Raw genomic sequence first — 19122 nt, 5'->3', positions numbered from 1 at the left:
GAAAATCTTCAGCACTTTGTCGACTTCAGCTGGTTGCTTGGTAACCTCACCGCGACTACGGGAGCGCACTGGAAAGCCGACCAATTTTAAAATATAAATAAAAATACAATATTTACATAAATGTACATGAAATAAAAATGAGGTAAGGATAAGGCAGAAATGAGGTAAGGGGATCATCTCAAAACCGCATCAACTACAGGGAAGGAAATAGGACTGGAAAATGCATTTCCTGCTGAAAATGCGTTGGAATGCAAAAAGCTGAAATGTGTCAGGGATGTGGGGAGGAGGCAGGTGACACAAGAGACACACTGCTTAAATACACTAGGGAGGTGCAGGTAACAGGTGGAAACGATCAGACAATCACAGGACAAGGCAGGAAGTGAAGTTACCCAGGGAGACAAGAAGCAGAAAACTACAAAATAAGACAGGAAATAAAACCACACCGTGATCTGCTGGGTTCCTGCGCATGCTGGAGTGGAGGGTAATGAGGTGGCTGACATGGTGGCAAAGAGTGCTGTAAGGAGGACTGAGGTGGATGTAAGGGTGTCGTTAGGGCGCAGGGAGGTTAAGTCGTTGATACGGGAAGCAGGGATTGCGGAGTGGGAGAGACAGTGGGGTGAAGGTGGTAAAGGGAGGCACTTCCAGGGTATAAATAGGTCACTGAAGGAGGTTGGGGGAATGATGGGGTGCAGGAGGGAAGAGGTAGTGTGGAGTAGGTTAAGGTATGGGCACACAGGGTTGAATGGCACGCTGAGAGTGGTGGCAAAACATGACACAGGTTTGTGTGATAGATGTGAGGTGGTGGAAACAGTTGAGCATGTACTGTTTGTCTGTGGGAGGTATGATAAGGAGAGGGTGGGGTTGTATGGTAGTGTCAGGGAGACAAAGCGGGGCTGGGACTTAGGTGGGGTGCTTGGGGGTGGAAAAGGGAAGGAGGCAGTAATGAAGGCAGTATTTCCTTTTCTTACACGGGGCTGTAGAGCAGGATATAGAAGGGAGGCCGTGACCGGCCTCACACTCCAGTGCAGTAGGTGGCGGTATATGCACCTTTAAGTTGGTGCGATCTGCCAGTAAACGAAAAAGAAGAAGAAGAAGAACCACACCGTGACAGTACCCCCCCCCCTCAAGGGCCGAATTCCAGACAGCTCTAAACTGAGCAGAGAAGCAGAGCAGACGAGGGGTGGGAGGGAGGGAATCCAGAGACGTTGGTCGGACCGCCCGGGAACCCTCTGGGGGTCGGCCCGGCGGACGGTCACGTCTGTGGAATGGCTGGCTCAGGGACACGGAACACCTCCGGGGTCGGCGGCGGCTCAGGGACACGGGAAACGCGTCTCCTCCCGCACCGTTGGTCGGAATTGGCTCAAAATAGTCTCAAACTGTCGGTACAGATCGGGAATCGTGTGATATTATCTGAATAAGACAATAGACTAAGAAAAGTCTCTAGCGCCCCCTAAGTTGAAAAGTACCACACTAGGCCAGTTTTTTTCCCCCAATGCCCAATTGACTTGAAATTTGGCACACATGTGCTCTTGGACATGGTCTACAAAAAAAGTCAACCACGGTATGCAAATGCGCCAACTAGATTTTCCGCCATTTTGAATTTTGTGAAAAACAAGTTTTTGCCCATTTCTCCTGAACGCTATGTCCGATTATCACAAAATATTCTGTGGATCCTTATTGGGTCAATGCCCCCATGTCCCTAATTAGGATCGTGTTGATATCTCATTGTTTTGAGAAGTTATGGGCTAATGAACTTCACAAGGGGTGTGGCTTAATCTGGCAAGACTCGTAACTTCCAAATGGTTTGGCCTGCCCTCACCAAACTGTTAACACATGTGAACATTGAACCCCTGAACACACCCTAATTTTGCCAGAATATTTGAAGAATAGGGGGCGCTGCAATTCATTTTTGATTAAAATGTAGTCTTGTGCGCTTAATCTGGCAAGACTCGTAACTTCCAAATGGTTTGGCTTTATCGAAGAGGTGGCGCTCTTAGTGGGCCGCCTGCTTCCTCCGACCCGGGAGCAGGTGAAGTAGGGACGCTTAGTAGTGGCTGGAAAAGAAGTGAGAACAACATAAACAGAGTAAATGTGAACAGCCCAAATTCTTAAAGCTTTTAGTAAACATGGCCTTGCTCTTTTAGACTTAATATCTAGGATACCACTGCTGAGTAAATACACTTGAACTACTAGAAGGCCCACCAGAATAACTAATATGTTATATTAAAAGGTTATTACAGCTTGTATATTGTTATGCGGCACTTCAATTGTAACATAAAAATGAAATTTAAATCCTAAAGCATTAAGGAGTCCAGATGGGTTCTTCCTCATAATGTTCCACATTAAATCGAAGGACGAACATGAAGCAATTTAAAGTAATGGGTTGTTATTATTATCTTTTTGTTCAGCAGAAATCCGTTAACAACACTGTGGTGATATACAGCACCAACTTGGAACTACAAAAAAAGCCTCTGTTGTGATACGTTACCCTGGTCAGCGCAGTAAACCACGGTGCCCCTCTCCTCTCCTGCTGGCACGGGGGTCCTATCGCGTCCTGTGTGATGGTAGAAAGGCTCTGGCTCCGGGGGGGTCCCACTCTGCAACACATACCCTCATTGTTCGAAATGTCGACAGTTACTGCCAAATGGGGTGCTGGCTTTTTTCTTCATTTATTGAAAACTTCCTTCGGTCTTCTATTGGGCTCAATAACCTTCCTAATAACATAACCGTTTTAATACAATGTGTAATTACCGACGTGATGGATGATGTCGCTGATGACCTCACACTCTACGGGCCAACGGGGGCAGGATATGGATGGGAACGTAACCAGGTCCGGCGGAGCCCTGAGACTCAAAACAGGTCGGCCACCGTCGAAGTCGACGAGAAGCTGCGTGGTCCTCAGAGTCTGACTTAGAGTCACAGCCCCTGAGGGGAGACACCAACCACACCTTCAATAACTGCGTGAGATAAATGCATGTTTGGTGCACACGTCTTTCGCAGGGAAAACCAGGCCTTTGGCACGACAGTCAATAGTTGTACTCCCACCCCACGTCGCACATTAGACAGCGGAGTGGGATTAGAACAGCAACAAGTCGACCCATCGGGGTGAAGTTACATTAGCAATGCAGGGAAAATGGCTTACGCTGCCTCCTTCCTGCCAATTCCTCCTCATCTTCCCCTGCGATGGAGCCATTACTGTCCGATCCGTCCCTCTGATGGGTGTTCCACCAATTCCTGATAGCGGACACAGCCTTGGTTTGTGTTTTCTCTGCCTGAGAGGAAAGCATTAAGTCATCAACCTCATACTCCCAATTGCCAAACCGAGTCGGAGGTTTGTGTGGTTTGCCCCTTTTCATCAACCACGGTTTGTAATCAGGATACTGCAAAGATGAATTATGTTATTGTGAAACAATTCCAATATTTTCTGCTTAAAGTAAAATGCCAGAGAAAGTCGTCCTGAAGGATGCAGCGCGCATTCATGAGGTCAACCAGTGCAGGGTCAACAGGTGTTAAACACCAGGAAGAAAGTTCACTGAAGGTTGATCCTCCGGGGACGGAGAACGGAGGCCTCAACATGTTTAGCACTACGAATGTATTGAACAGTGTGGCGCAGAAAATCATTAGTTAAGATAGAAGCAACATGTATTTAATATGTGCCTTGTTACGCTGCTGGAAATGACTCCCGCGACACCCAAAAGGTGATGCCGGGTTTGACCCTTGAACTCAGCACGTCACAACGCGTGTCCTGGGTGCTGCGCGTCTGCGCTGCGCCCTCCTGTGGCCGCAGATCTACATGGAGCGAAGAATAATACCTGAGAAAAGGGTACCAGTGAAATAAGCAATGCTGGCTTATACTATTAAAAAAAGGTGATGACTGGTACATTGACGAGTAAATGGAATTCACTACTTAGACATTTGAAATATCATATATTTTATATAAGCAAGCAAACATACATTATTAAACATATATTGTGGTCACCTGACATCAATGAATCAAAGAACTCACATCACACAACACCACATGATTTTAGTTGTCTTTTGTGGAATTCAACACTATTCTTTAGCAGAAACTGCGCTCTATATTGTTACCTTCTGCAGTTTTTTCATGTAACTATACTCGTTTCATTTAATCGTGTCATTTATTCTAACAGGGCAAGCCCTCAACAATTTGTGAAAGTTTTTTTCCGTGCACTTAAACTCACACACTTAAACCCTCACGTCCTAATTTCAGTTCTATTTCGCATCGGCCATACCAATCTTTATTTGTTCTTCCTTCTCTCCCGTATAGAGGCCCACAGTGGAATAAAGGCTCTGGCTGCTGTACGCTCCCATGCCGCAGGGGGCGCTGTGGGCCTCAGCTTCACTTGGGGTCGCGCGAACAGCTGACACCGCAAAGAAGAAGAAGAAGTTCATCCTGCTGTTGACAGGGGAAGAGAATATGAGGTAAGCGTACCCAGATTTCCCTCCAGATGTAATACAGCTGCCTGACACGCAGCGGGGGGCGTGAACGCGTGTCGGTAGAGGACGCGGGGGGAATATGGAGGTTGTAGACCCCCCCCCGGCGTGAGTAGCCTGGTGTCACGACCGCGATCCCACATGGAGGTCACAGGTTACAACACCGTGGAAGTCTGTTGTCAAACGGGTTTATGACGCAGTGTTTGTGCAAACAGAGGAAGGGCAGGTGAAATGCAGGTGAGAGGGCAGCGCCCTTCGGACCACAAGGCTCGCTGGTACAAATCGTTAACCCGGTTGCCGTGGAAACCAAACGGCGTTATCAATAGACTTGAGGGCGCGGGCCGCGATGGGAGACGCAGTATTTGTCTTTCCCCTGTCGAACGAATTCAAACGACGTTCAGTCATGATTCGGAGAAACCTCAATGCAAATAACACGACCAAGTCACATGTACCAATCAATACCTTAATAGAACAGTTAGATAATGTAGAGCACTTTATGCTTAATATTTTTTAACTTTTTAAAATATTTTAAATGTTTAACTTTAACGTTATTCTTTTATACTAACCCATAGCCTTATTCTACTAACCCATTGCATTAGCATTTCATTTTACTTTTACTTTTACATGTTATTACTTGTGCACTGCTCTCTTGTTGTCTATTGTTACACTGTCTACTGTCACGCACCAACCGCCAAGACAAATTCCTTGTATGTTTGACATATTTTGGCAATACATGTTTCCTGATTCCTGATAACGCAGGTGTCATAATAAACGTGTTTCCAGCAGCTTCTAGACTGACCTCATGTGTTCTTGTTTTACTTGTTTCTTCTTTCTCTTAGGAGCATTGATCTAATACCAACAGAGGAGAACTGACTAGTAGTGTTTACGCTATGGAGACTTTAGCTGACGTCCTAAACGTATTCCACATCAAGACCAGTGGATTGTCTGTGACGATCAGCCTCTTTCTCGTCTTTCTCGGCCTTCTCTACTGGTGAGTAACATCATTTCATGGGGATGCCCAGGGCTGTAGTGGAGGGTAAACGCACGTAAACGCCATATACGCACCTCTAGAATTTTTGAAATAGCGTTTACGCACATATAAATAGCGTTTACCCACCTCTAAGTGGCGTTTACGCACCTCAAAGTTCCGTGCGCCTTGTATTCTTCCGTTGGAATAATCCGAAATAAACTTGGTGTAATTTTAAAACAGCTAAGACTACGTTTCCTATTGTTGAACATATAAACGCCGTAGTCTGAATCATTTTCATCTGCGCTGTATTACGGTCTGTGAGCATCCAATCAGTGCCTTGCGGCTGCAGCAGCGACACCAATCAGGATCCAGGAGGTGTGTAAACATACAGCCCAGTGATCCCCTTTTTTACCTCACGGAACGGTTTCATGTCAGACAATATTTCGCGGACCGCTCGAGAAGGTCCGACGGGGAGGGGGTGGGGGGGAGTAGTAGTCGCGCGGTCTGAAGGGACAAGAAAAACACGTAGATTAGAAAACAAGTCTCAATGTGAAAAAAACATGCTGTATAGGCTATTTATGATGACATAGGTAGTACATGAGTGTTCCTTTAACTTATGTTGTCAGTGTAATTGACAGGCTGCTTAACTGGTTAACTCTTAAATTCAACATATTTTTTCAGGCAGTGAGAGGACAGGCAATGATGCAGAGAGCACAGGGAGAGGAGAAACACCAGGTCGAATAGAGAGAGGAGAAGCACAGAGGAGCCATGAACCCCAGAACGCGTGTTCTGGGGTTCATGGCTCCTCTGTGCAAGGCAGGACCTGACGTGGAGGACAAGGAGGCCCTCTGGGCACTACTGTGAAAAGGAGACTCCGTATGTAGATAGTTCTTAATCTGCAATTGTCTTGTTGTGTTGACATACTTTTCTTTACTGTTTTCTTAAATTTAATAAACTACAAACTACTAACACATGTATTCATTGTCATTGATTGTATATGACTTTTACTGATAACATAATGCAATATAGCCAGGACAGCCTTACAGAGTCGCAACGCTTTGTGTTGCGTTGCTTCGCATCGCGTCGAGGTCTGTATGATCACAAAATTCAGAGTTTACCCACCTCTAATTTTACCACTACAGCACTGGGGATGCCCTTGAAGGAACAGACCAACGAAAAGGGTTGATCGTGCACCAACGAAACCCAATCAACCAACATGTCATGGGGACAATAAAACCAATAAAGAATATTCTAGAACGTATTTGCTTTCTCTCCTCTTTTTCTCCAAGGTATTCAGTTTACCCCTATTCAGTCCTTTCTCGATGTGGAATCAAGCATCCAAAGCCGGTGCCTTTCTTGGGCAACATATTCATGTTCCGCCAGGTAAGGTTTCACTGCAAAGTCCATCATACTGAGATGCACCTTTCATTCCCAAAGCTTTTTTTTAATTTCTCACATCTGTCAAAAACATTTTTGATCAAAACATTTTACCCGCTGACGTGGGTTATATTTATGCTGTGAAAGCAGAAGAAAAAAACATTCAGCAGGCTTCATTTGAAAGCATTTATTTATATGAGGTGCAGTGAAGTGGTTTAATTTCTATAATTAAAAGAAAATCACATTCTCTTGTATGCAAAAACCCCTAAACAACTCTCACCAATTCATCCCTGTTTCGATTGATCATAATAATGTCAGAAGTAGGTAAAGAGATCTGATGTCAAAGTGAAACCGACGTTCCAGCTGTTTAGGATATACAGATGTGTCCCTTCACAGCAGATCCTCATGTGATTTGGTCAAGAGGGCCACGGCCCCTTTAGCTGCCACTGACATTTATCTAGCAAGTTTCCGTATCTTGAAATGAGGCGGGTCTTAAAATTATGTTTCGGGATGTTATTTTTCATGTTAAGATGCTGTTTTTTTATTTTATTTTCAGGGTTTTTTCAACCCCATCAATGACCTCATCAAGACACATGGCAGAGTTTGTGGGTAAAGAGAACAAAATATCCATCTGATGAAATGACCGTCTGAACGTTTCATTTGTTGAAATAAATTCAATTCTTGTTTCCAAATTGCTATGTTGTAGTTATTATTTGGGCCGGCGCCCGGTGGTGGTGATAGCGGACCCCGACATGCTAAGACAGGTGATGGTCAGGGACTTCAGCAGCTTCACCAACAGAATGGTGAGGACAGTCACCCGAGCATCCGCATGCACGCTCTGTGCTCGCTCATGAACTCGGGATCTAACGATAACAGATGTTTGTTCGCCCGTCTCTTTGTGCAGACCCTCCGCTTCGCTTCCAAGCCCATGACCGACTGTCTGCTCATGCTGAGGAATGAACGCTGGAAGAGAGTGCGGAGCATCCTCACCCCGTCGTTCAGTGCTGCCAAGATGAAGGAGGTGAGGAACGAGAGGGTGGACAATTCACATGGGCCGATGTTTGTTACGATAACCCGAGGGGACATCTTTAGTCTAATGAGTTACAGTCCTTCATAGGTGGATGGATGGAAAATGTGTAAGAAAGTTAGTGTGGAGTTGAATGAGTTATTGCAAACTACTCGCGTTCTGTAATTCAAATTCGAACTTTGACAATGTATAAAATGATTCTAATGAATGCACACTTTCTTATATAATTGAAGCACTAATTTGGTGTGACTACTGACGAAGGTTATTTGGATGTCTTGTTTCTGCTGATAAACATGTCAAAAGAATTTATAGTGGTGCTTCTCAGCCTACAGTAGGTGCGAGCAGCGGGGAGGACGTCAAGGACTCCTTTGTGGAAATTGGGCATATTTCCAAGTGTGTTATGTCAAAATTTGCTCTTCTTTTAAAGCATTATTCTGACTTTTGGAGTGTTTCTAATAAATCTCTTTCTTGTTTTCGTTATTACAGTTTTATTTCTTTCTGGGGGATTTATGCTCTAGTTTGTCAGATGTGTGTGTGTATCCATTTGCAGAAACTCCACATCAGCATCTGTGACGAGTTCCCCTGTCTTGTATATTTCCTGTAGATGGTTCCTCTCATCAACACAGTCACCGATTCCCTGATGAGCAATTTGAATGTCTCCGCTGAGTCCGGAGAGACCTTTGACATCCACAAGTAATCAGAGATGCAGGGAACAAAGGCCATCAGTATCACGCTGCATCTTTCTGCCCTCATACTTGTGTGTGTTTTGCAGGTGTTTCGGCTGCTTCACCATGGACGTTATTGCCAGCGTGGCATTTGGAACTCAGGTGGACTCTCAGAAGAACCCAGATGACCCGTTTGTCCGCCATGCGCAGATGTTCTTCTCCTTTTCTTTCTTCAGGCCCATCATGCTGTTCTTCAGTCAGTCAAACCTATTTTGTGTTATTTATACGTATCAATCATTGCATTTGAAACACTATACGAATGCAATCAAGATAAAATCATCAAGAAGTTTGTAGATTCAAGAGTTCATAAACATGCATTTGCGGTGATGTTTGAGTGTGTAAGGATGACCTCTTCGCCCAAAACAATTTGGTTTGTGCGTCTAGTTGCTTTTCCGTTCATCACGGCTCCTCTGGCAAGATTCCTCCCCAACAAAAGACGAGACCAGATGAATCACTTCTTCATCAACACCATCCAGAAGATCATCAAGCAGCGGGAGGAGCAGCCGGCTGAAGAGGTGAATCTCATGACCATTTAAAACTGAATCTGAAATACAGCACAACTCCTGGTTTCCTTAATGTTAAAAAGCGCTTTGTTGTGTGCGTGTAGCGGCGTCGAGACTTCCTCCAGCTGATGTTGGATGCTCGGACCAGCAAGGAGTGCGTGTCTCTGGAGCACTTTGACTCCGCCGCCGCTCATGCCGCAGATCAGGAGACGCAGCCGTCGGCCTCGGGGGAGCAGGACGACCGCCTCCCCCCCCCGCAGGAGCCCTCCTCCAGGCGTCCCCCGAAGAAGATGATAACCGAGGACGAGATCGTGGGTCAGGCCTTCGTCTTTCTTCTGGCGGGCTACGAAACCAGCAGCAACACGTTGGCCTTCACCTGCTACCTCCTGGCCATCAACCCTGAATGTCAACGCAAAGTACAGCGAGAGGTGGACGAGTTCTTCGCCAGACACGTGAGTGCGATCCGATCTCCTTTTCTTCAGCCGACGGTGTGAATTTCTGGTTCTAACTTTTACTGAACTGTGCGTGACTCGTTTTCTTTGTTCTTTTTGTTGCAGGAGTCACCAGATTACACAAATGTCCAGGAGCTGAAGTATTTAGACATGGTTATAAGTGAAACACTGCGCCTCTACCCGCCTGGGTTCAGGTACATTTACAGCAGTAAATGAGCATAAAAAATGCATTTGTTTTTACCAGGAGCACATTCATTTATTTCTGTGTATGCATACAGTAGACTTTCTGTTACGTTTACACTAAACAAACAGGAATAACAAGGAGTAAAGAAGGGAAAAGTAGTTTCATGGCATTATCCCCCACAAAGGTTTGCAAGAGACATCGATCAGGACTGTGTGTTGAACGGCCAGTTCCTTCCCAAAGGAGCCACGTTGGAGATCCCAGCGGGCTTCCTCCACTACGACCCGGAGCATTGGACGGAGCCGCAGAGCTTCATCCCTGAGCGGTAAGGCGCTGTTCTTGCATCAAACAGGCAAAACGTCACGAGCTTTGGGTTTCACTGCCATCTAAATGTAGGAGATGGAAGAGATGGATTTGCCGGCAAATTAATTTATTGTCGAGTGTGTTTCATATGTCGTCCTCCAGATTCACACCGGAGGCCAAAGCCAGCCGTCACCCGTTTGTATACCTGCCGTTCGGGGCCGGCCCCCGGAACTGTGTGGGAATGAGGCTCGCCCAACTGGAAATCAAAATGGCTCTAGTGCGTCTGTTCCACAGGTTCAGCGTCGTGGCCTGCTCCGAGACCAAGGTAGACGAAACACCAGAGACAACAAGCTGTCCTAACGTACTCGAGTCTTAGAAAGGGTTCATAAACACAGGAGCTGCTCAAATTAAATGACTTTAAAACTTCTTGACTTCTTCCTCTTGTAAATGTGTATAATAAATAATCAATACTTTTAGATATTATTTGTAAACCAATGATTTATGATGTAGTGGTCAAATTTCAGGATGCGTCTGTTTGCGGTTTATACATGAGATGAATACAATCCTTTTATTTAGAACACGTAAAGTAAAATATATGAAAGACCTTGTTTTTACATGTATTTCTTTTCTTTTGTGCAGGTTCCTCTTGAGTTGAAGTCCTCAAGCACTCTAGGACCTAAAAACGGCATATTTGTGAAAATTCAACGCAGAGACGTCCACAGTGAAGGCGTGAATTCCCCACCAGACGATTAGAGACTAACGCTGATCGTCCTTTAAACAGACACGAAGCATTCTGCAGGTCCAAAGTGTGCATCGATTATGAATAGGTCATTCAGGGCTTATGTAATTCAAAGTAAATTCATCAACCTTAACCCAGCAATGTTTTTAGTTTCATGCACTGTTCATCAAATCTGTCACCTGAACATTCCTTCATTTAATGTCAGTCAGTGGTTCTTTACTACCTCTTCCTCCCATGAATTATGGTTAATTAGCTATATCATTAACCACCATTCATGCAGTGTTACTGATTACATTTTAGTGGTGACTAAATACATGAATTAATGTGTGATGATTTGATCTTTCTGTTCTATATTTATTCGCTGCCTTTAAAAAGTGACATTAATGTTGTTCTCTACTTCAATGATTTCACCACAGACAAATAAAGTATCATTTGCATGTATTCAATGTCCCTACTGTGTTGCATGCTAAGGTCAAATACTGTTGGACATTCTCTGCCCAAATAACCTTATACTTTTAAATCATGTTGTTCAACTACAACATATTGAATATGGGCTCTAAATAGTGTTGTTAGCTTCTATTCTTTAGGTCCTCTGCACCAAATTTCCATCTATACTGTGAGTGTCAAAGAAAACACGCCAGCAAAACATATTGAAGCTTCCTGTACATTTTATCAATAGCTGGTTATTTATTATATTTCTATTGAACCGTTGCTTCTTTTTTTTTGCATACCTATTAAAACTAAATAAGATCCTTAGAGTTCACTCAAAAATAAAGTTGTGACTGAAGAAATCGCCTTTTCTTCTTCGGCTTCTGGAGCAAACGTTTGTGGCAGAAATCCAAAAGGTTTGAACTTTATTGGTATGAACATGCAGTTCTTTAATGATCTGTAAACGATCTGTAAGTATCACCCAGTTTATATTTGAAACAGCATAAGCATCCCTTTCTTGGTAAACATTCTGTAATACGGTTTTTCTGGCAAAACTACAATAATCAAACAAAAGGAATCCCATTGACTTATTTTCACGTCCAACTGCCTTCCACAAGAGAACCATATTCTTACATCCTCTAAATGATTGTTTTTCTACTTTTGAACACAGAATTTGTACATGTGCTTAAATATTTCTCCCACCTCTGTGCAAATACTTTTTTTTTTTTTGGTTTGTTTCCCTTCACCCTTTTTGCAACAAGGTGTAACTTATGAGTAGTCGATGAGATACTCTGGGTAAATCTGTTGCTTTTCGAACACAACGTAGATGCTGGGGTCGCTCTGGCTGTCAACGCAACTGTCGTAGAGGGTCTTGCCGTTTCCTTTCGGTGGAGGCCGGACGAAGCTGCTGCTCCCCTTGGCGTGCTCCCCCACCAGGACCAGAGCAACGAACATGATCCGGTGTTGACCGCTTTTGACCTGGACGTAACAGTCAGAGCGGGACGCGTCCCTGGCAAAGTAACTCCCTGAAACGAGAAGACTGCGTTAGTGGTCGGAGACGGAACTCTGCTTTTCGCTGTTCTGGAAGCCCGATGATCCCCGAGTACGAGTTAAATGCCCCAATGCCAAAATATACGATTGTATATTGGTCACATTGCTGCAGTGGTACGTACCTTTGCCGTAGGACGTGCCGTGGACGCCGCACATCCGCCAATCAAAGTTTTGCTCACAGATGGCGTCAATCAGGGACGCGTCCGTCCCGTGGAACAAGTACTGCTCATTCACCGACGTGACCTTGTTCCTCTCCTTCATCTGCTGTTTCTGCCTAAACACACAATACTGGGGATGTGAATCTAATGTCAATTCGTTATTATTTTTTGTTGATTTTTTGGGGCTTTTTTATTTGATTGCACCTGTAAGCTCGGTTTTTTGGGGGACTGACGATAGGCGGGAACACTTTTATTTGATACAATGCTGTTATGAAAATACTGATTACAGCTGCAAGCCATAAAAGCAGGACGGGATTTTACCACTGAAAGACTTTCCACAGAGACGGGTTCTGGATCCTCTGGATGTTGTTGATGTTTCTGCGGGGCATGGTGCGCTTAAACAGCTTCTCAATCATAACGTACTCCTTTGCAGATTTAGAGAGCGAGATGAGCTGAAGGATGAGAGCACAGTGCAGATAAACAAGTCATTTGTGTATAAATTAACATCTGCGTTCATAAACGAGAAGACGATGGTATTAAAGTATTAAACGGCGTGCCGACGCCCTGGTGGCAGAGGAACCGGTTTGGCACCAGAGGACAAACCATTAATGTGAGTTCATGGGTTGCACCTTACGTACCAACGGTAATAGAATGTCATGAACTGCAAAACTATCTAATCTCATTGGCTGAGCTCCATCATCATCATCCCAGGTAAAACAAAACAAACAAAATATAAAAACATCACATACACAAAACCAGGGGATGAAATGAGCATAATCCTATTAACAACAACGAAACTACCAATTTGACTGAACGTATAAAGAAATAAACAGACGCACTAAAAACTGTTATTTTCGGGGAAACAGCGAGAAAAGCGACAAAGTCGTTGATGCTTTGACAGAGACCTTGTATCCAAAGTCTGGCAGAGCGGTTGCGTCCCAGTGGGGTGGGAAGCTGTCAGCGGCGGAGGAGCTGGAGCCTTGCGATGGGACACTATGAGGAGACACGCATCAGAACAGTCTGACGAGTTAAACGCGCTCGGGGACGCGGAGCAGCAACGCTAGAACACGCCCCCCCGAAATACCTTTTGAGTTTCACCTCCACGTCGTGAGCGGACACAAAGCGAGGCCTCCTTCTGACCTCGCGCTTGGTTTTGAATTTGACATTCTGCTGATACATCTCCCCGGTTCCCGCTGCGCCTTTGAAGTGGAGGACATACTGGTGTTTGCCCGTACCAAAAGGGACCTCCGTGTCTCTGTCCGCCAGGTACACGTTCTCCAGAGTTTCACAAGTGACAGAGGCTGGTTGCCCGTCGGCGCCATTCTGCAGAAAAAAAATAAAAAAACAGAGCCAACTTTCGAGGAACTATAAAAAGGACGACAACGACAAAAGACGTCAAGCGTCATCGGTACTTGTCGGACTGACTTGTCCAAACTCCAGCCATTGCCCGCTGTCGTCCTTCCAGTACCACAGCCACTGCGTTGTTAGGATGAAGTGAGGGGGCTTGGACACAGAGGACGCAGTGGACAACCGACGAACTGGAGACCCCCCGTGCGTCATCGTCACAAAGTCAGTGGTGGGGGGGGATTCGGAACTGAAAACAAGCAAGTAAAAAAACACATTCAGCAATTCTTCTCGTCCCCCTGAAGGACACTTTCACGCGCCGCGGTTCGTTCCTTCATTCATGCACCTTTGCAGGGACAAGAAACTGAGAATCCTGGAGGGGGGCGACAGCGGCTTGGTGCAGCTGGTGTCGTTGCACGGGTCGCTGTAGGCCCGCTCGATGTCCTCCATAGCGGGCAGGTCCTTCCACGTCACACCATCGCTGTCCAACGCCTGCCATCTAAAGGGAAGGTGCCAATGGACGCGGACGCACTTCTCTGTGAGAGGAAACACGGATGTAAGAGGAAGCGGTAAACGTCGTCCCCTCTTGGATCCACGCGGGTGGCTGGTGCCGGCGTTTACCCTTGAAGCTGCAGTGCCTGCGGATGAAGAAGAGGCAGATTTCATTGGTGTCGGCGTCGCTCGGGGGTTGAGACGGGGAGGCGGTGCCAGCAGGGGGTCTGGGTTTCTTCTGGGAAAGCTGCTGAGGCGGCGGGGTCCCCTCTGGCAGCGCTGCGAAGGACACACACATGTACAAGATTCACCGTCACAAACTACAGATGAATTTGAAACTTTTTTTTTTTTTAAAGTCCTTGTTCTCTACCGGGTACAGCGGGTGTCTCCCGTTGACCCTGGATGATGAATTTATTTCTGTAGATCTCAGGAAGGTTTTTGATGATCTCCTGACTGACTCGGAGTGCCTTTGTTTGTTGCACGTTGACCTCGTGGGATCTCTTACACGAGGAGCCAAACTTGCAGTCTCCCTGGAGATGGTGCTGGCAGATGTGAAGCTTGGTGCACGCAGTGGTGAATTTGCAGGAACCGTGCAAACCATTTCCTTTGTTGAAATGTGGGCAAATCTGGAAAGGGGGCACACGTCATGGAGGGAAACACATCGGGCAGTTGATTCTGAAAATACCTAGAAATCAACAAATCCACCTCTGCCTCCTACTGTCACTAGTGCAACTTACCTCAGGAAGCAGGTAAGGATCATTCTGCAGTAACAGCTGGAACAGCTGTTTCTCTGTCAAATCCTGAAGATCATGTCTTCTCAGAATCCCAGCGTTGTACGCATCATCCAGGCTGTGGGGATTTTTACATTTGAGTCTGAAAAAAATGAAGAAAATATTATGTCAGTGAACGGAATCCATTGAACCTTTCTCAATATGGCTTCTGGAGTTTGGAAAGTTAAACGTTTGACTTCTTTGAAGTTATATAACTAAATGGACCATAACCTGTTTCCGTCCATAGGGGGCGATATAAGGCAACACTTTGTGCGGTTGTTTACTTGCAGTGCAGTGTCCTCTAAACACATTTTAAGACATACATTTTTTTCACATTATTTACACACATATACACTGTGTACACATTATTACTTATTGCCAGAAATACTGGTCTTGAAGATGAGAAATAAAAAGTAACACAACAGCAACAGCAAACAAAAAGAGAAGTACACAACAAAAACACAACAGAAACGAAAGATTAGCTCTGTGTCAGCGCCCAGTTGTATGTATATATAAATATATATATACATACATACAACTGGGCGCTGACACAGAGCTGCTATATATTATATATATATATAAACTAACACAAATAAACTAATAAAACTAAATAAACTAAAACTAATAAGTATGTCCGCCTGCCACAGATCGAACGACAAATCACGGCACCTCGCACAGAACTCACCCGAACGTGCATTCTCCGCAAACGTAAAACTTGCAGATGTGCAAGGCGTCGCAGCGGGGACATTCCCCGGGTCTCCTCTGGCAGACCCGCAGGCTGCTTTTGGCCACGATCAGACTGTCCCGGCTGAGTATTTGTCCCTCGGCGACTCTCTGTCGGCCCTCCCGGATGGACACTTTGGCGTCGTCGAAGAGGACGACCTGCAGGACCGAATTCGCGACGGTGAACTTCTGCGCGATCTCCTCGTCCAGACGCTGGAAGTCCAAACTTCCCCGGTGGTCGCACAGGGTCTTGACGACGAACTTGGAGATGACCGAAGTCATCCTGCTGGGAGTTTCGATGGCGGACTGGTCGTCGGCTCCTCGCAGTCACAGCTGGTGAAATGAAAGTGAAACTTAAAAACAAACAACCAAGCGGACGGAAAGACGCGATGGGAGAAAAAAAATGCAATATTCTAATCTAAAATATATATTAACATAAATATTGTGTTATTTCCCAACGTTTCATTCCATTGGATCGTGTGGTGATTTTCAACGAGCCGCAATCACCTGGGGAATCGGCGTTACCTTGTGTTTATCGCCCGCGGATCACGTGACAGCACACACGCCCTAGCAACCACAGCAGTGGTTTCAGTGTACCATAGCAACCATGGAGGACGAGCTTTCGTTGACGGAAGAACAAGAGGTCGCGCAAGAACAAAAAGAACTCCACCACGAGCAAGTTGAAGCATTAAAGTAACGATACTAAATATTCACTCTCCGGAGTGAAGCGCGTTAACGTAACGATGGCTTTTATTGCTCAGTTCGTGTGTTTGCTAGTTGTGTTGCGCCTATAGATAGTTGGATGTTTGATGAGTTTTTGCATTTTAATGTCAACTAAACCACCTAACTACACAACAAACAACAACCTAACAACAATTACACAATACAGCAGTTTCCCTTAGAAAAGCGTCCACAGGTCAGTGAATAAGTTACATTTGACACACAGCTGTTTTTAACGTGGCTGACACGCTTCCGCCCCAGATGTTCCAACGCGGCCCTCCTGGCAGAGATCGACATGCTGGAACGATTCATCGGCCGCATTGATCCTCAGGACCTGGTTTCCACCGCTGGGGGAGACGGCCTGGGGCCGGCCGGAGCCTCCAACCTGGAGGGTGGGGTAAGTGCACCCAGTGACAAGACTGGATGTAAATATATATATATATATATATATATATATATATATATATATATATATATTCACATATATGTAACGTTAGGTGTACGGCAGATTTAGAGCTCCAACACAACCAGCCCACAATGAATTTGAACACGTTTGGGGGTTGAACCTACAGCTGACCTCGGAACAAAAGCTTTACGTGGCCCAGAGAGAAGTAACGGAGGCCCGAGCAGACCTGGAGAAAGCCCGGCAGAGATGTGAGAGAGTTCAGGACCACTACAAGGTAGAAAACCAAGATGGAACGCACACCCTCGGAGCATTTTGTCCTCAGTGACTCTGCTCGTCTCTGCAGGCCTCTCTGGAAGAAGCAGAATGGCATCTCGCAGATATCAGGAAGGCCAAGAAAAAGTTTGAAAGTAAAGCGCTCAAACCCCTGCAGGACAAGAGGTTGGAAGTAAAGGAGCCGGAGAAGGTGCTTCAGTACATAAAAGACAAGTCAAAGGTAGAAACGTTAGTTTTTATGACACAAGTCAGTGCAAAGGACAAAGCTAGACTTTAGTTTGCTGTTTTTTATTATCGTCAGCAACTGCATTAGCCTCTCCAACTTAAAATGCCATCTTAGCACGATTATCCGTATGGTTGTCTTAGGTTTGATTCCCACATACGTGTGAACCTTTACTATTGTATACTGATGCTTTGGTGATCGAGTTCAATGTGTCTGCTCGGTTCACAAACAGGTCGCCCAAATAGAGAAGTTTCATCTGAAGAACCGGACACTGCAGGCCTACAAGAAAAAGCTCCAGCAGCAGCTCCAACAGAAGAAGGAGACGGGAAAAGCCGAGTACGAGGTGGACCATGAAAGTTGTTTCATCTCAATCAGATCGCTCAGATTGTGTACTTTGTCAATTAGACTGTTTTTTCTTTTTTCTTTTTAGTGATGGTAACTATGTCATTTCTAGGACTTGTTCCAGGAATACTGCGAGCAAAGAATTGACAAAAGCTTGGAGGAACTTGCAGTCAACCATTCGAAAGTACTCCGCGTCCTCGGCTCACATAAGGTAACTCGTAGGAAGTGTGTGCGCGTGAGGGAGGGACCGTTTCTTTTAGTGTCGGGGTATGAAACCAGCTCCAGCTTGGGTCTCTTGGTGTCAACAGGAGAAGCTGCAGAGTGTGACGGCGGAGGCTGCGCAGCTGAGCGATGACATCACCAACAGGAAGCAGCTGCTGGTGAAAATCGAGGAGAAGCTGCAGCAGGCCGAGGAGGTCCGTCGCTCTTCAAAAACAAAACTGATTTTCAAACCCAATGCTGCAATTTGAATGCATGGAACCATTTAAAACTCCCAATTTATTTTTCTCTCTTCAAACAAGAAGCATCACCCGCTAATTCAGTTGGTTTCCTTTTATCTCTTCTACTTTATTTGCTCTCCCTTCAGGAGCGCTCTAAAGCAGAGGCCCTGAACAAACACCTGCGCCGCCAGATGACGGATTATCGGGCCCCCGACGTCACGCAGTACATGGACGTCAAAGACAGACACACAAAGCTGCGGCGGAGCATCCACATGTTGGAGAGGAGGTCTGGGATCACCGAGGTAAACGCAGTTTAGATTGTTGTGCCACGTCGAGCTTCAGGCCAGCTGAAGAAAAAAAGAAAAAAAAAGAAAAACCTGCCGAGTGACGGTGCTGAAAACAATGTGCGCTCTCTTCTCTGTTATCAGCAGTTGGCCTTGAAGGGCCGGAGCACACTGAGAACCACTCTCACTCCTGCAGGCAGAGCCGGGGCAGGAAATACAAGTGGGGGGCAACCGATCTCCCTAAAGCTCCCACACATAGCAGCAAAGAACACAGCGAGAACAAGAGAAGCAGAAAGTCTGCTGGGGTCATAAAAGGCAACCGAGCACAGTGTGTGGCAGAAAGACACCTTGATGCTGTTACTAAACACTCTGTTGCACAACATTACAACCACAAAGCTGCTCATTTGTTTGGTCACCGTTGGAGCTTTAATCCTTATCACGTTTTACTTTTTTTTTTTTTCCACGTTTGTGGTTTGTGTTTCTGATAATGTCAAACCATTAATCGGTTTCCTTAATCTTTATATAACAATTTTATGTTAAATAAAACTTTATGCCCACTACTATATTGTTCTATATGGAGTCAGTGGTGCGCTCAATTCCATGTTGTGTAATTTGATTCTTTTGGGCATTTGCACTTCTCATTTGAAATAATAAAAGGTCCCACTGCAACTGTCAAATGTTTCTCTGTTCGGTCATCTGGTCCTGTATATTTTCTCTGACCGAACTGCAATGTGAA

General features: G+C 45.4%; 3 protein-coding genes across 9 annotated transcripts; 2 read left to right on the top strand and 1 right to left on the bottom strand.

Annotated features, from left to right (window-relative positions):
• Positions 1-4310: 4310 nt before the first annotated feature.
• On the top strand, positions 4311-11173 carry tbxas1 (thromboxane A synthase 1 (platelet)). 2 transcript variants are annotated; one of them, XM_040162913.2, is made up of 14 exons: positions 4311-4443; positions 5295-5446; positions 6715-6808; positions 7359-7411; positions 7509-7605; positions 7707-7823; positions 8434-8522; positions 8602-8750; positions 8939-9069; positions 9162-9509; positions 9615-9703; positions 9878-10015; positions 10156-10318; positions 10633-11173. In XM_040162913.2, exons 2-14 carry the CDS (start codon positions 5346-5348, stop codon positions 10744-10746), a joined length of 1683 nt encoding a protein of 560 aa, XP_040018847.2. In that variant the 5' UTR covers positions 4311-4443; positions 5295-5345; the 3' UTR covers positions 10747-11173. The 2 variants fall into 2 exon arrangements, with proteins under 2 accessions (XP_040018847.2, XP_040018848.2); XM_040162914.2 differs by having other exon boundaries at positions 4429-4692.
• A 209-nt stretch (positions 11174-11382) lies between these two features.
• On the bottom strand, positions 11383-16588 carry parp12a (poly (ADP-ribose) polymerase family, member 12a). 3 transcript variants are annotated; one of them, XM_078082616.1, is made up of 12 exons: positions 16158-16588; positions 15661-16031; positions 14943-15078; positions 14576-14831; positions 14335-14484; positions 14060-14249; positions 13795-13963; positions 13454-13692; positions 13275-13362; positions 12691-12821; positions 12334-12485; positions 11383-12186 (listed from the first exon to the last, which is right to left on the bottom strand). In XM_078082616.1, exons 2-12 carry the CDS (start codon positions 15978-15980, stop codon positions 11930-11932), a joined length of 2088 nt encoding a protein of 695 aa, XP_077938742.1. In that variant the 5' UTR covers positions 15981-16031; positions 16158-16588; the 3' UTR covers positions 11383-11929. The 3 variants fall into 3 exon arrangements, with proteins under 3 accessions (XP_077938742.1, XP_040018846.2, XP_077938741.1); XM_040162912.2 differs by having other exon boundaries at positions 16224-16466; XM_078082615.1 differs by having other exon boundaries at positions 16206-16248.
• LOC120809244 (cilia- and flagella-associated protein 263-like) lies at positions 16031-19055 on the top strand. Of its 4 annotated transcripts, none has more exons than XM_078082618.1 (9): positions 16031-16391; positions 16680-16815; positions 16991-17098; positions 17168-17317; positions 17553-17663; positions 17775-17873; positions 17971-18078; positions 18249-18404; positions 18531-19055. In XM_078082618.1, exons 1-9 carry the CDS (start codon positions 16306-16308, stop codon positions 18696-18698), a joined length of 1122 nt encoding a protein of 373 aa, XP_077938744.1. In that variant the 5' UTR covers positions 16031-16305; the 3' UTR covers positions 18699-19055. The 4 variants fall into 4 exon arrangements, with proteins under 4 accessions (XP_077938744.1, XP_077938746.1, XP_077938745.1 ...); XM_078082620.1 differs by having other exon boundaries at positions 16114-16391; positions 18534-19055; XM_078082619.1 differs by having other exon boundaries at positions 16169-16391; positions 16988-17098; positions 18534-19055.
• Positions 19056-19122: the final 67 nt, after the last annotated feature.

Source organism: Gasterosteus aculeatus, chromosome X (assembly GCF_964276395.1).
Source record: "Gasterosteus aculeatus chromosome X, fGasAcu3.hap1.1, whole genome shotgun sequence".
Taxonomy (NCBI): domain Eukaryota; kingdom Metazoa; phylum Chordata; class Actinopteri; order Perciformes; family Gasterosteidae; genus Gasterosteus; species Gasterosteus aculeatus.
Note: the sequence above shows the minus strand (reverse complement) of the source record. Positions and strands in the feature narration are given on the sequence as shown.